At 48.1% G+C, this 13,193-nt stretch overlaps 1 protein-coding gene across 4 annotated transcripts in view; it reads left to right on the top strand.

Moving 5' to 3' along the window:
• SVOP (SV2 related protein) overlaps positions 1–13,193 on the top strand; it is an 88,792-nt gene that overhangs the window by 72,635 nt on the left and 2,964 nt on the right. The window contains exons 13-16 of one of the 4 annotated variants that reach the window (XR_003436670.1): positions 3,381–3,492; positions 4,411–4,492; positions 7,347–7,436; positions 8,875–10,470. Coding sequence is in view for 3 of the 4 variants with exons in the window: in XM_027124475.1 (XP_026980276.1) it covers positions 3,381–3,492; positions 4,411–4,492; positions 7,347–7,436; positions 8,875–9,081 (491 nt within the window). In the remaining variant the exon portion in view is untranslated. Of the gene's footprint in view, positions 1–3,380; positions 3,493–4,410; positions 4,493–7,346; positions 7,437–7,555; positions 7,687–8,874; positions 11,947–13,193 lie in introns of those variants that run through there. The other 3 variants (XM_027124475.1, XM_027124476.1, XM_027124477.1) reach the window with 3 other exon arrangements.

The following is a 13,193-nucleotide window of genomic DNA, read 5'->3' as shown; positions in this document are numbered from 1 at the left end:
CACACACACACACACACACACACACACACACACACACACACACACACACCCCGGCAGAAGACACAAGACCCCTGGGTCAGAGACAAAAGACCATTACTCACGGCACAGCAGGCAGCCTGAGTAGTATGTTAGCGCTGGCTCCTCTTGCCCTCAAGTCCCCTGGGGATGATGAGGACGGGTCCAGGTGAATCTTACACGTGCAGTGGATTTGCAACACAGCTCGGGCATCTCACACTTCGGGAACCCAAATCTTTTATAATGGGCTGCCGGAAACCTGCTCAGCCTTTGCCTTGGAGAGAGACATCATCTTTACTACATTGGGCAGTAAACAGACCTTCCCCTTGCTCTAGAAGGAGGCAGTATCTCTGTCTTCCAAGGCTGTTGGCTCTACAAACAACCTTGAAATGCTAGCCTGGAACCAAAGGGCAGCTAGGGCCTCCGCTCACAAGCTGTGCAGAAATACAAGAGACCCGTGGAGAATTGTTCCCCAACACCAGTCACACTGGAAAGGATCGGTGGGGTATTAAAAATCCAAACCTGTACATAAAGCAAAGGTGATCTTTTTCCTTTAAGAAATAGTATTATTACAACAATAATAATATCTGGTATTTACTGATTGCTTACTGTATATGTATCAGGCACTGTGCTAAATATTTTACAGATATGATCTCATTTCATCTTGTGAAGTAGTATCATTCCCATTTTACATCTGAAGAAACTGAGGATTGGAGAGGTGTAGCAAAAATGGTTCCTGCCAATTGTAGCTGCCAATTTCTGCATCTCTGCCTGAGGGCTATCTCAGGAGGAATTGAAAGCCTCAGTGACTAGAAGCAAGAAAGGTGGCTACAGGTGCCAGGGAGTTAACACCTGGGAACAGCCTTCAACCAGTGTATAAATACCCCAATTTCCTCACCTATCAGGTAGAATTCTAAGGTGCGCGTTCCACACTGACTCCCAGGGCCCTCCAGTGGAATCCAGTAGCAATTTCCCATGGTGGTAACTTGCTTGATGTGCACCCTTATTAGTTGCGTCCCTTCCCCGTTTCACTTCTCCACTCTCCTACTGGTGCTTCCTTGGATGACCTCCCAGGTAAACACCTTGCACTCGGACCCTTGTCCTGGGGCCTGCTTCTGGGAAAACCCAACTAAGACACTGTGTCCTACAGCTGGCAGAGCTAAGACCTGTGTTCCCACCCCCAGAGCCCAGAGTCCACTCCTATACTACATTGTCTATCTTTCCCACATAGCTTAGCAGGTAACATTAAAGCCTCTGGAGTTAAACCCAGCATTGCCAGCTGCCATTTTCGGGACTTCAGGCGTTCACCATTTCTATGATTTTATCTTTCTGAAACTCAGATTCTTCCTCCCTATTATTACATGTATTGTTTTGTTGTTTTGTTCACTGACACATCCCAAGCTCCTAGAGCAGCTCCTGACACACAGTAGGTACTTAATGTATTGATTGAATAAAAGTGGGAAATGGGCTATTAGCATGCTTTGTAGAGGTTTTTTTTTTTTAACTGAAGTCTAATTGATTTACAATATTGTGTTAGTTTCAAATATACAGCAAAGTGATTTGGTTATTCATATATATATGTGTGTATGTCTATATTCTTTTCTTTATTCTCTTCCATTATAGTTTAGAGGTTTGTTTTGATGATTGAACAAGATAATAGATGTAAAAATGCTTGGCCCAGATTTTATTATTATATTATTATTATTATCAAGCAATATGCTATACCACCTCTACTGAGGTAGAGAATGTTATTTTTATTTAATCCTACTTCTCCAATGAAGAAATTGATGTTCAGGGAATTCCCTGGTGGTCCAGTGGTTACGACTCCATGCTTCCACTGTAGGGGGCATGGGTTTGATTCCTGGTTGGGGAACTAAGATCCCACATGCTGCCGGGCATGGCCAAAAAAAAAAAAAGGAAGATTGAGGTTCAGAGAAGGCAAGGGACTAACCTAAGACCACATGACAAGCTAGAGGCAAGATGAGGCCTTAGAACCTACGTGTTTCTGACGCCCAGCCCAGGTGTCTGCTGCCTGGTTTCAGTGAATGCCGCTATTCAGGCTCCCCTTGGTGCCTGTATTAGTTATCCATTGCTGTGTAACAAATTATTCCAAAATTTAGTGGCTTAACACAACACATATTTATTACAGTTTCTGTGAGTCAGGAACCTGGGCTTCCCTGGGTCCTCTGCTTCAGTGTATTTCACAAGGCTGCAATGGAGGTGTTGGCCCAGGGTCTGTGGTCTCATCTGAAAGCTCAGCTGAGGCAGGGTCTGCTTCATGCTCACTCCCCCGGTTGTTCCCCGCTGCCTGTTGGCCAGAGACCACCTTCAGTTTCTTGCCAGGTGGCCTTCTCCATCAAGGCAAGTTCATGAGAAGAGCCAGGGAGAGGGCAAATGCCAGCAAGACAGACGTCAGTCTTGCATAAGCTTATCTCAGAAGTGACCTCCCTAGTGACATATGGATATATGTCTTTAAGACTGGCATAAATTGATTTTAAAAAGCTGTAATCCTAATCACTGACTAAGATTCACGGATATACCTTGCAGTAGACATATAACTCAATACATTTTTTCTTTTTTTAATAAATTTATTTATTTAATTTTTGGCTGTGTTGGGTCTTTGTTGCTGCACACGGGCTTTCTCTAGTTGTGGCGAGCGGGGGCTACTCTTTGTTACGGTGTGCGTGCTTCTCGTTGTGGTGGCTTCTCTTGTTGTGGAGCATGGGCTCTAGGTGCGTGGGCTTCAGTAGTTGCAACGCACGGGCTCAATAGTTGTGGCCAGCAGGCTCTAGAGCACAGGCTCAGTAGTTGTGGCGTGCCGGCTTAGTTGCTCCGCGGCATGTGGGATCTTCCCGGAGCAGGGCTCGAACCCGTGTCGCCTGCATTGGTGGGCGGATTCTTAACCACTGCACCACCAGGGAAGTCCCTCAAGGCATTTTAAGCAGTTTGTCAGCATCTAGTTACATTCATGACATTTATGGAAAGTATAATTTTAAGTGATTGCTTTTACACTGTTGTAAGTCTTTTTGTCATAAACATTGATATAAAAACTTTTTTTTTTTTGGCCATGCCATGTGGCTTATGGGATCTTTGTTCGCCAACCAGGGATCATCGAACCCGGACCCTCAGCAGTGAAAGCACAGAATTCTAACTGGACTGCCAGGGAATTCCCGATATAAAATTTTTTGACTCAGAAAAAGAAGTGACATTCCATCACTTCTGCCATATTCTAGTCATTAGAAGCGAGTCATGAGGTCCAGCCCACTCGCAAGAGGGGGGGATTACACAGCGTGCGGCACCAGGAGGTGGGGTTATTGGGGCTCGTGTCAGATGCTGCCTCCCATGGCTCCCCTGCTCCCTTGCAGGCGTTCTTGTGACCCTCTGGATCATCGACCGCCTGGGCCGCAAGAAGACCATGGCCCTGTGCTTCGTCATCTTCTCCCTCTGCAGCCTCCTGCTGTTTATTTGTGTTGGAAGGTGGGTCGTGCACTCAGCTCTCTGGCCAGCAGGCTTACTTCTCAGCTCGTGGTCAGGCCTTTGTGCCTGCAGACTGTGGGTTACACCCCCTGGGGTACCTGAAGGATCCCCCCAGCCCCTCACGAAGCCTGAGGCTCTTGGCTGCTTCATAACTGGACAACAGATTGGACTCAAAGTTGGGGCCTCTGATGGGAGTGGGGGTAGGAGGGCACTTTGGTCCAAATTTTGCTCCGACACCGTTACCTGTAGACTTTTGACATCATCTCCCAGTAAGATCATGCATATAGCTGTTTAATTCATATATGGGTTAAAAGTGTTCATTTGTTCCATGGCAATATTTCAAGGTCTTGTTTTATAATCCCCTTCTGGCATTTCTCCATTTTTTCCATCTATCAAGAGCCTCAAAATATGGAACTGGCCTGTGTTGATCTCCAAGAGGCCCCAGACCGAACCACAGATGAGAGATCTGTGAAAGGTCTGGAGATGTCGCTTAGATCTGGAAATGTTGACATTCAAAGACATTATGGGAACGATGGAACAGAGGGCTGGAGATCACGATTATCCTCATAATACTGAAGAGAAGTTTCCTTTCCCTGATTCAGCTGGTTCCTGGCTCAATTCCTGCCCCCACTAGGTCCTATCTAGACTTTTCATTATTTACGTCACTTCACCCCAGCCGTGCCCCACCCTGGGCACCACCATCTCAGCCTGGAACTTTGGAGAATGATGAACTTATAAAAGCAGGTCTTCCGAGAGACCACTGGGATGCGTGTGTCTGCGTGCCTGCCTGATGGTGTGTTGGGTGAGGTGGGCTTTGCCAGTTTCTAGGGTGTCAATTCTACCTGGGCAGATAAAACTTTGCTGAAAGAAACTGTCAGAAAAAATACTTGCTCATCTGCTTTTTTTTTCTCTTCCTAGAAATATGCTCACTCTGTTACTCTTCATTGCAAGAGCGTTTATTTCTGGAGGCTTCCAAGCAGCCTATGTTTACACACCTGAGGTAGGAGGGATGCCTGGGAGCAGCCAGGGTGGGAAGGGGGCGGGTGTTTTCTCCGGAAACACCCAGCCTGGGCTCCTCTGAGTGAAATTTGTCCTTGAGTCTGAGTGGCGGCTGTGAAGGCCTTCATTATTTCAGGCTTTCGTTCAGTCATTGTTTTCTGCTTATAAAAACTTATGGTCAGTGTACGAGTTCCAAATGTTACAGAACTGTATAAAACCCCCAAACTAAAGGGCCTCACATTCTGCCTTCCTAGACACCACCTTCTTGAATGGTTCAGTGTATATTCTTCCAGATTTTTTCCTAATTTATGTTAGTGCATGTATCGAATTGGGTAACTGAGCAACTGAGATGAGTTTAATAAAGGACGGATTACAGTGATGTAGGACAGGGCTTAGGGAAACCAAAAAGTGATGGAGCAGCGCCCAGAGCTCACAATGAGGTGGAGGTGGCTGGGGACACAGCTACCACCCAAGGCCTGTGGGGTGAGGAGATGGGGTGTTACAGGGTCCCAGGAGGGAGCTGTGCAGAGAAAAGCTGTGACCTTTAGTTGAGGGACACATGTGCCCTTAGGCAACCTAGACCGGAAGGAGCAGGAGAATAAATACCCTGGGCTCTCTCTCCCACCTCCCGCCCATCTCCCACTGTGGCTTCCCATTGGCAGAACCCAACCGTAAGGCAGAGAGCCTAGGAGCCCTTGGTGGTCCACAGTGGCCAGCCCCCAGGGCAGAGAATGAGGTGGGGAGGGGTAGAGAGAGGTTCTGGAGGGGAAGGTGGAAGACAAGGAACACAGGACATATGGACCTTCTTTGTTCGTTTTAATAGCTGCTGTACTATACTGTTCTGTACTGTACTATATGGTAATCTATATACTATATTATTAGGTACATTCCTTTACTATACTATATAATATATATGCTATATATCAACATTATATACTGTACTTTGTTATAGAATATATATACTTTATATTACGTAATATACTTTATTATACTATATCATATATATTACATACTATATTATATAGTATAGTATGGGCAAATCATAATTTTGTAACAATTCTCCTACCAATGGATATTTGAATCATTTTCCAACTTTTCACTATTATAGTGTGGAGGTAAATAGCTTTACCTATCCTTGTGCACATGTGTGGTTTCTTTAGAATAAATAAGATGTGGAATTTCTGAATTAAAGCCTATAATAAACATTACAAACATTGAGAAAGATTGAAAAAAAAAAAATCAACCTCTAAAATGTTGCCTGAACTTACGCTCCATGCAACAGCGTCTCAGAGTGTCCATTTTCCCACACTCGGGGATTATGGGTTACTTGTTTTGTATTTATTTTATCTCATCTTATTTTAGATGGGGTCAAAGGGAGGGAGAGGATAGTAGGTACCAGGTGCCGTGCCAGGGGAAGAAGCCATCTAGATTGTCCCTCAGGTCTGCACAGCACTCCAGAGCCCTCACTTTGAGTCATCATCCTGAGCCCTGCTCCCTTCACCCCACCTTCCAGGCCCAGCTCCAATGCTGCCTCCTCCGGGAAGCCCTCCAGGATCCCCCCCCCCCAACTTCATTTTGCCCTCAGTGTCTGTGTGCCTCTTTGGTATTTTTAGTCATGCCACCTTGCTTGTCCCCCAGGGAGACTCCGACTAAGGCTCCCTATGGGCAGGGCCTGGGTCTCCTACTCTGTGACTCTCATCTGGCCTAGTGTACCCTCAACAAAGGCTTGTGGATTGATTGCCGGAGCCTCCCAGAAGAGTACCAGGAGAAGGCTGCCTGCCCTGCAGGGACTGGGAGGCCCAAGGTCTACAAGGGCAAATACCAGGGCTCAGCAAACTACGACCCGCGGGCCATATCCAACCTGCTGCCTGTGTTTGGATAGCCCAAAAGCTAAGAATGGTTTTTATGTTTTGAAACGGTTGAAAGCAAAATCAAAAGGATATTTCCTGACATATGAAAATGATGTGAAATTTAAATGTCAGTGTTCATTACTAAAGCTTTACTGGAACACGCCCCAGCCCTTCACGTGCTGCTGTCGTTGTCTACAACTGCTTTTGTGTTACAGGGGCAGAGCTGAGTACTTGCCGGAGACCAGATGGTCCACAGAGCCCAAATTATTTACTCTGTGGCCCTTTAAGACAAAGTTTGCTGACTCCTGGCTTAAAGTAATCCAGCTGGCTATTCCTAACAATGAAGAATTGGTTCAATAAATGAGGATTGATCCTAATGAGAGAATCCTGTGCAGCCAATAAAAATTATGCTACTGGCGAAGACCAGATATGGACATGGGAAATGTCTGCAGTCTTTTTCTAAGAGGAAAAATTCTTCAAAGCAGCATATACAGAAATATCTAGTGGATGACATTATACCACCGCTAGGATTTGGTTTAGTGTAATTTAGGAGGGGAAGGAGGTGAGAGAGTATGATTGAAACTAACACAGGTCCTCTAGTCTTGGTCCTAGACGACTGATGACACCATTCTACTTTAGTCTGTGCTTGAAATTTCCATGATAGAAAGAAAGAAAAAATAGGAATTTAGTATTTATTCATTTATTCATTTGGATATAACCACCCAGGGCAGGGAGGACCCCCTTCCTAGGTTCCCACTCCCAGCTTGGCGTCTTGCCCTCCTCATCTGGTTGAGTTTCCTGTCCCCTTCGGGGTGGGACTCCCCACCCTGCCCTCCCACCCCTTCTTGGTATCACCAACCCCTGAGGGATTGACCCTAATTCAGGCCCACCTGCCCCCGGGGGCAGGGTGTGGGGCGGCGGTTGGGATTCCCATCATTCCCGAGCCAGAGAGGAGGGAGGGGCCTGCATTTTCTCAGTGCGGCCACTTTGGCGGCTGTGTTTCAGGTCTACCCCACGGCGACCCGAGCTCTGGGCCTGGGCACCTGCAGCGGCATGGCAAGGGTGGGTGCGCTCATCACCCCGTTCATTGCTCAGGTAGGTGTCACCCCAAATACAGAGGGGGTGGGCGTGACAAAAGCCATTGCGTGGCAGGCTGTCACTGTACCCTGAGCCTCTGCCCTGCCCTTGGTGTGCATTACCTGATCTCATCCTAGCAGCCCATCCTACGAAGAAGTATTGCTTGCAGATGAGAAAACTGAGGCTCAGAAGGGTCAAGGGACTTGTCCAAGGTCGCACAGCTGTGAAGTAGAGGAGCTGGGAATCAAACTCAGGTCTTTCCGATGATTTGGCCGAAGACAGTTTGGATGAGAATAAACGGGCCACCACGCCTTAGGGGGAAACAAATGCCCCAGGCCCTGGTTTCTGAGTTGGCTGATTTGGTGTCGTTGCAGAATTTTGCAGCTCTTTGTGTCTTGAAGCATTTCTTTCCTTTTGGGGGGAGCTTGTTTGGGAATCGTTTTGCTTTTTTAATATCCAGTTCATTTTTTCCTGTTTTTATCACTTTTTAAAAATTGAGGTAAAAGTCACCTCCCATAAAATTAGCCATTTTAATTCAGGGAATTCCCTGGTGGTGAATGATTTGGGGAATGCCTTGGCTGTCCAGGGGTTAGGACTCCGCGCTTCCAATGCTGGGGCCCAGGTTCAAACGCTGCTCGGGGAACTAAGATCCCGCAAGCTGCGCAGCGCGGCCAAATAAATAAATACAATTTTAAAAATAAAGTGAACAATTCAGTGGCATGTAGCACATTCACAATGATGGGCAACTACCATCTCTTATCTAGTTCCAAAACATTTTCCTCTCCCCAAAATAAACCTCCGTATCCATTCAGCAGTCACTCCCCAGCTCCCCCTCCTCCAGCCCCTGGGAACCACTGGTCTGCGTTCTGTCTGGATGAATTTTACCTCTTCTGGGTATTTTGTGTAAATAGAATTCCAACACGTGTTTTAGCCAAGTCATTCCGTCCCGGTACCGTTGTGTTTGGCCATTGTACGTCACTATTAACTAGCACTGGTTGACAGCTTGCCATGTGCCTGCATGGTGTCAAGTGAGGCATCTTCTCATTGGGAGATGGCTACTGCTCTTCTGCCCGTTCGGCAGATGAGGAAATGAGGTTTAGCTCTGCTGCGTGACGTGCCCTGGGACGTAAAGCTAGGAAGTCAGCAGACATGCTGCTTTGGGAGAGATTTAAATAGACTCTTGAGCCTGATGGGGTCTGGGTTCAAATCTCAGCCCCATCCTTAGTCTTTGTATGAACTTGGGTATGCCGCTTAATCCTCTTTGAGCCTCAGTTTTTCCTTCTGTAAAATGGGGGTGGAGGACATACCTGATAAAACTGTCGTGAGGACTCCATGGGAGTCCAGTGATAAAGAGGGCTTACCAGAGGGCCTGGCGTTCTCGATATTATCTGTGTGGTTGGTGGTGCCTGTGCTTCAGAAGGGATGCTCTCACTGGCGTGCATCTCCCTCCCCCCAGGTGATGCTGGAATCGTCCGTGTACCTGACGCTGGCGGTTTACAGCGGCTGCTGCCTCCTGGCTGCCCTGGCCTCCTGCTTTTTGCCCATTGAGACCAAAGGCCGTGGACTGCAGGAGTCCAGCCATCGGGAGTGGGGCCAGGAGATGGTCGGCCGAGGGACGCACGGCACAGGTGTCGCTAGGTCGAACTCGGGCTCTCAGGAGTAGTGACTGATGGGGGGCTGAGCTGGTTTTTGAGGCTGTAGAGAGCGGGGAGCTGCTGGAGCCCGGCTGGGGCACCTATCGTCACTGCCCACGTCAAGAACTCACCCAAGGGTGCCACCTGGACCAACGAGGTTTTGTGTCTTGACTGTTTTCTCATATTTATCAAGATCCACCCAGGGCTGGGGAGGCATCTGCTCTGGGGGGTTCTCCGTATATGTGTGTGGGGGGGTTGTTAATAACCTGTGGATCTGCATGGGAAAACTGCCACCTCAGCAGTGCCTGGTGACGCCGGTAGCCAGCTGGACACCATCCAGAGTCAGCCGGTCACAGCCTCGGTGAACAACAACCGAAAGATCTTTGTAGATACACTCCAGGCCGGGACCCCTGTGAGACCTGCCACTCACCCGCTGGACCTGTTCTTAGGTTTCTCCTGCACCCCCGGCCCCAGGCTTTCTTCTTTGAAAGTGCAGGTGACCTGGGTGTGGCCTGAGCAGCTTTTTCTCGGGTCTGAGAAATGCTCCCAGGGAAGGGGCCCCTCGCTTTGCCTTCCCAGGGCTGAGTAGCGGAGACTCTGGCCGATGGACATGCATTTGAACTTGAGCCGTGTGCCTCCACCCGGCCCCCTCTTGGAGTTGCTGTCTCTGGCTCCGGGGGATCCAAATGTGGCCACGAGGACAGCTGGGCTTGCACTAGATGACAGCCTCAGAAAGCTTTTACCCCCAGGAATTGGGGATGGAGGCAAAAGGGAGGTGAGAACCAAGCCCACGACCAAAGCAGGGCCCTCCCCTTCGGAAGCAGCAAAAGTCACGCCAGGGGGCTTCTTTTCTGGCCCCCTCGTTGGTCAGGCTGATTGGTGACTCTTGGGGCAAGAAAACAGTTAAGTCAGGTTTCAGTGCTTTGGAGTTTGAGCGCGGTGGGTGGCCAAACGGACCGAGAAACAGAGAGTTGCTCCCCCCAGCCACCTGCTCCCATGCGGGCCAGGGGACCAGGAATCCTTCCTCCCTGGATTCTCTGCCATCCCTGCTGTCAAGGGGTGGCTTGGTCTTTCCATAGAGGCAGCTTCTGGGGTTCCAGCAATGGACCCCACGGCATGGATACCATGGGTAGGGAGGAACAGGCGGGCCCAGATGTGTGAAACATGTACATTTTCAAAGAAAGAGAAGGGTGGTCAACTGGATTTGGGGGTTGGCCTCCAGAGGAAGGGCTGATGCTGTGTCTCAGCAGACAACATCCACCTCCAGGATTTGGTTTCCACGAGCCTTTTCCCCGCCATGAAGGCGGGAACTTAGGGAAGGAGAGACGAAGATGCCAGATCCCATCAAAGGCCAGAGAAGACTGACCGTCTGCTTGGAGATACCTTCTTGAAGTGAACATTCCGAGGAAGCCAAATGTGTACGTTCACCTTTATTAAAACATGTTGGTGATGGACGTTGCAAGGGTTGAAGTTTGTTCGTTTGTCACGACGTCCTAGTGATGGTTCAGCTTAACGGTGTTGCCAACTTTATCCATGTAGGGTAAGCTCAGTGCTTTCATTTGCTTTAATATGACAGTCTTTCCAGCAAGGGGGAAAAGGTGCCCAGTTGGCGGCCAACTTTGAGTCTGTTGGAAGCAACACTTGCTTCTAATGGTGTGGAGGTCGCAGTGGGTGACTTCTTCAGGCCCAGGTCCTAGATCGACTGCAAATCATCCCACATCCCTGAATATATGTACTGCAGCCCTCTAAGCCCAGGCAGTCAGAGGGGGCAGCGTGGCAGAGCTTCCTTTCTCTGACACCCACATCTCCCTGGACCATGAGTGGCTAAAGCTTTAATTATTTCTGGTCTGCTGAGCTCTCCTGGGCAACTAAGAGCCTATGTTTGTCTTTTTTGCCTTCCAGCTGGCCAGACACTGCCGGATGAGCAAGTCCACTTGCTTCACCCTCAAATAACCTGGAGGATCTGGGGGCTGCCGTGGGGAAGGAGGGCTTGGTGCGCAGAGATGTTTTCCAGGGGCTGGAGTAAAGAGGCTTGTAGTTGTGGGTTTTCTCTTGTTGAGAAAATGAAAGGTGAAAACTCTTGGCCTTCTAAATTGCCTGCCCTTGTATAAAATCGATATTATTGAATGATACAAGAGCTGCCACAGAAGTTGCCCAAACCTCTGAAATGCGTGAGACCTTTAGCTGAAGACCTTTGTATCTAATTTTGAACTGTCCAGAAGCTCCCCTTTTCAGTACTGGAAATGTCATCTGTTTCTCTCAGTGTTAGGAAGGATTTTAGAAAATGGCAAAAGATGTTCAGTGTAGCTAGGGTTATATGGTTTCTTTCTTTCCCTTCAAGTATGCTCAGGAATACATAAATGGGATGTGCTGGCAGTGAGATAAAAGAGGATCTTAGAGATGGGCTTTGAAATGAATATGGATGTGCATTATTTTTAAATAATGTTAAGCAACAGAGAGCTTGAAGGATAAGATCATCCCTTGGTTACTATAGTAAGCATCAAAGGACTGGGATAACCTTGAGCTGCAAGCAACAGTAAAACCTACCAATAGTAGTTTAACCCATTAGAATATTAAGTGTTCACTTGACAACAAGCCCAGAGTCAGAGAGTTCCAGGGAAGGTTCAGCAGCTCAACAATGTCATCAAGGACCCAGCTTCTTTTTGCCTTTCCTCTCTGCTGTCCTCTGCATGTTGCCCGTTGACCCTATGTGTGAAACCTCATGGTCACAAAATAGCTGTCAAAGTGCCAGGCATCAAGTTTTTTTCCAAGATGTTAGAATGGGGAAGGAGCAGTCACAGAAGGTTTTCTTTTTAAAGGGTCTGTTGTTTTCGGTTGGAAAGGGAAATCCCGCAGCAGATTTACCATTGCTTTGCACTGGTCAAACCTGGGTTGCATGCCCATCCCAGCATGAGCCCTCCCCTAGGGCTGGGGAAGGAACGGCCTACGATCTCCCACAGGATCAAGAGATACCCACAGCCTCTTGAACACAAAATTGAGATTCTGGTAGAAGGAAGACAATAGTGGTGGGATGGGAGATAGTGGAGAGAAACCTTGACAGAGTTCTCATCAAGGCTGTTTTAGTTGCGAGGAATAGAAATTGTACTCAGATTAATTCAAATCAAGCGGTACAGCTTTAATATAAGGCCGGGAACAGTAGTTAATTTCCTGGGGACTATAAATGCAGGAACCGGAAGGGTAAGGAACAACAGGAAGAGGGGAAGGTTGTGGCAGAGTATGGGACATAGAGGGCGGCTACGACTCAGCTCCAGTTGATTTTGTTGTACCATAAAATCGCCTGATTTTCAAGACAAGAATCTGGATTCTTATATGAAATCTCCAAATTTTAGTATGTTAGATCAATTTTTTTTTAATTTTATTATGTTGGATTGTTTAAATTTTTGAATGTGTGACTCCAATAAAGTTCATCTGTAGGCCAGATTGGGTTGACGGGCGACCAGTTTGCAGCCTCTGAAAGGTTAGAAAGATCGCTGAAATAAAGGGAACGGGGACCTGGAGAGCCACCAGGGCCTGAGGCAGCCCTCTCTCTGGGTCCGTGGCCCTGGTTTCTGTCCCTCTCTGCAGGCTGGCTTGCTCCTGACCCCTCATGGCTGCTGCATATGCCTGACTGACTATGCATATAGCTCGGGGCTCACCGGGGCTCGGCTCTGCAAACACATCTGACTCAGCTGTTCAGTGTCCCACTTCTAAAGTCTCAGGAGAGAAAGCTGATTGGCCCAGTTCAGTGTTGGTTCCAATCCTGGTCCAATCAGTTGGGTCAGGGAGAGGTGGGATCAGGAGGCACGAACATGGCAGCTTTGGCCGTGACGACTACTGGTGGCACAGACAATTAATGGTATGCCTAGAACCCACAGCAGCACATAGGTAGACTTTGGAGTCTGTTCATTATAACTGTATTTTGGGTCATGGCATGGCATGTGGTCAGTATACATGGAGTATCCACCACGTATCGGCATGGTATTTGACACAGAGGTTGCGAAAAAGAATTGAGACGTGGTCCTTGTCTTCATGCACTCACAGCGTAGTGGGGGGAACGTAGATGGGTGGGACACAGATTGATATGGGCGCTAATGGAGGGATGCAGAGTATTGTGGGAGGCACACAGGATGCCAATCCCAAA

Source organism: Aethalodelphis obliquidens, unplaced genomic scaffold (genome assembly GCF_003676395.1).
Source record: "Aethalodelphis obliquidens isolate GAN/ISIS:26980383/991018 unplaced genomic scaffold, ASM367639v1 scaffold28, whole genome shotgun sequence".
Lineage (NCBI taxonomy): Eukaryota > Metazoa > Chordata > Mammalia > Artiodactyla > Delphinidae > Aethalodelphis > Aethalodelphis obliquidens.
The sequence above is the reverse complement of the archived record's forward strand: the minus strand, read 5'-3'. Positions and strand labels throughout refer to the sequence as shown.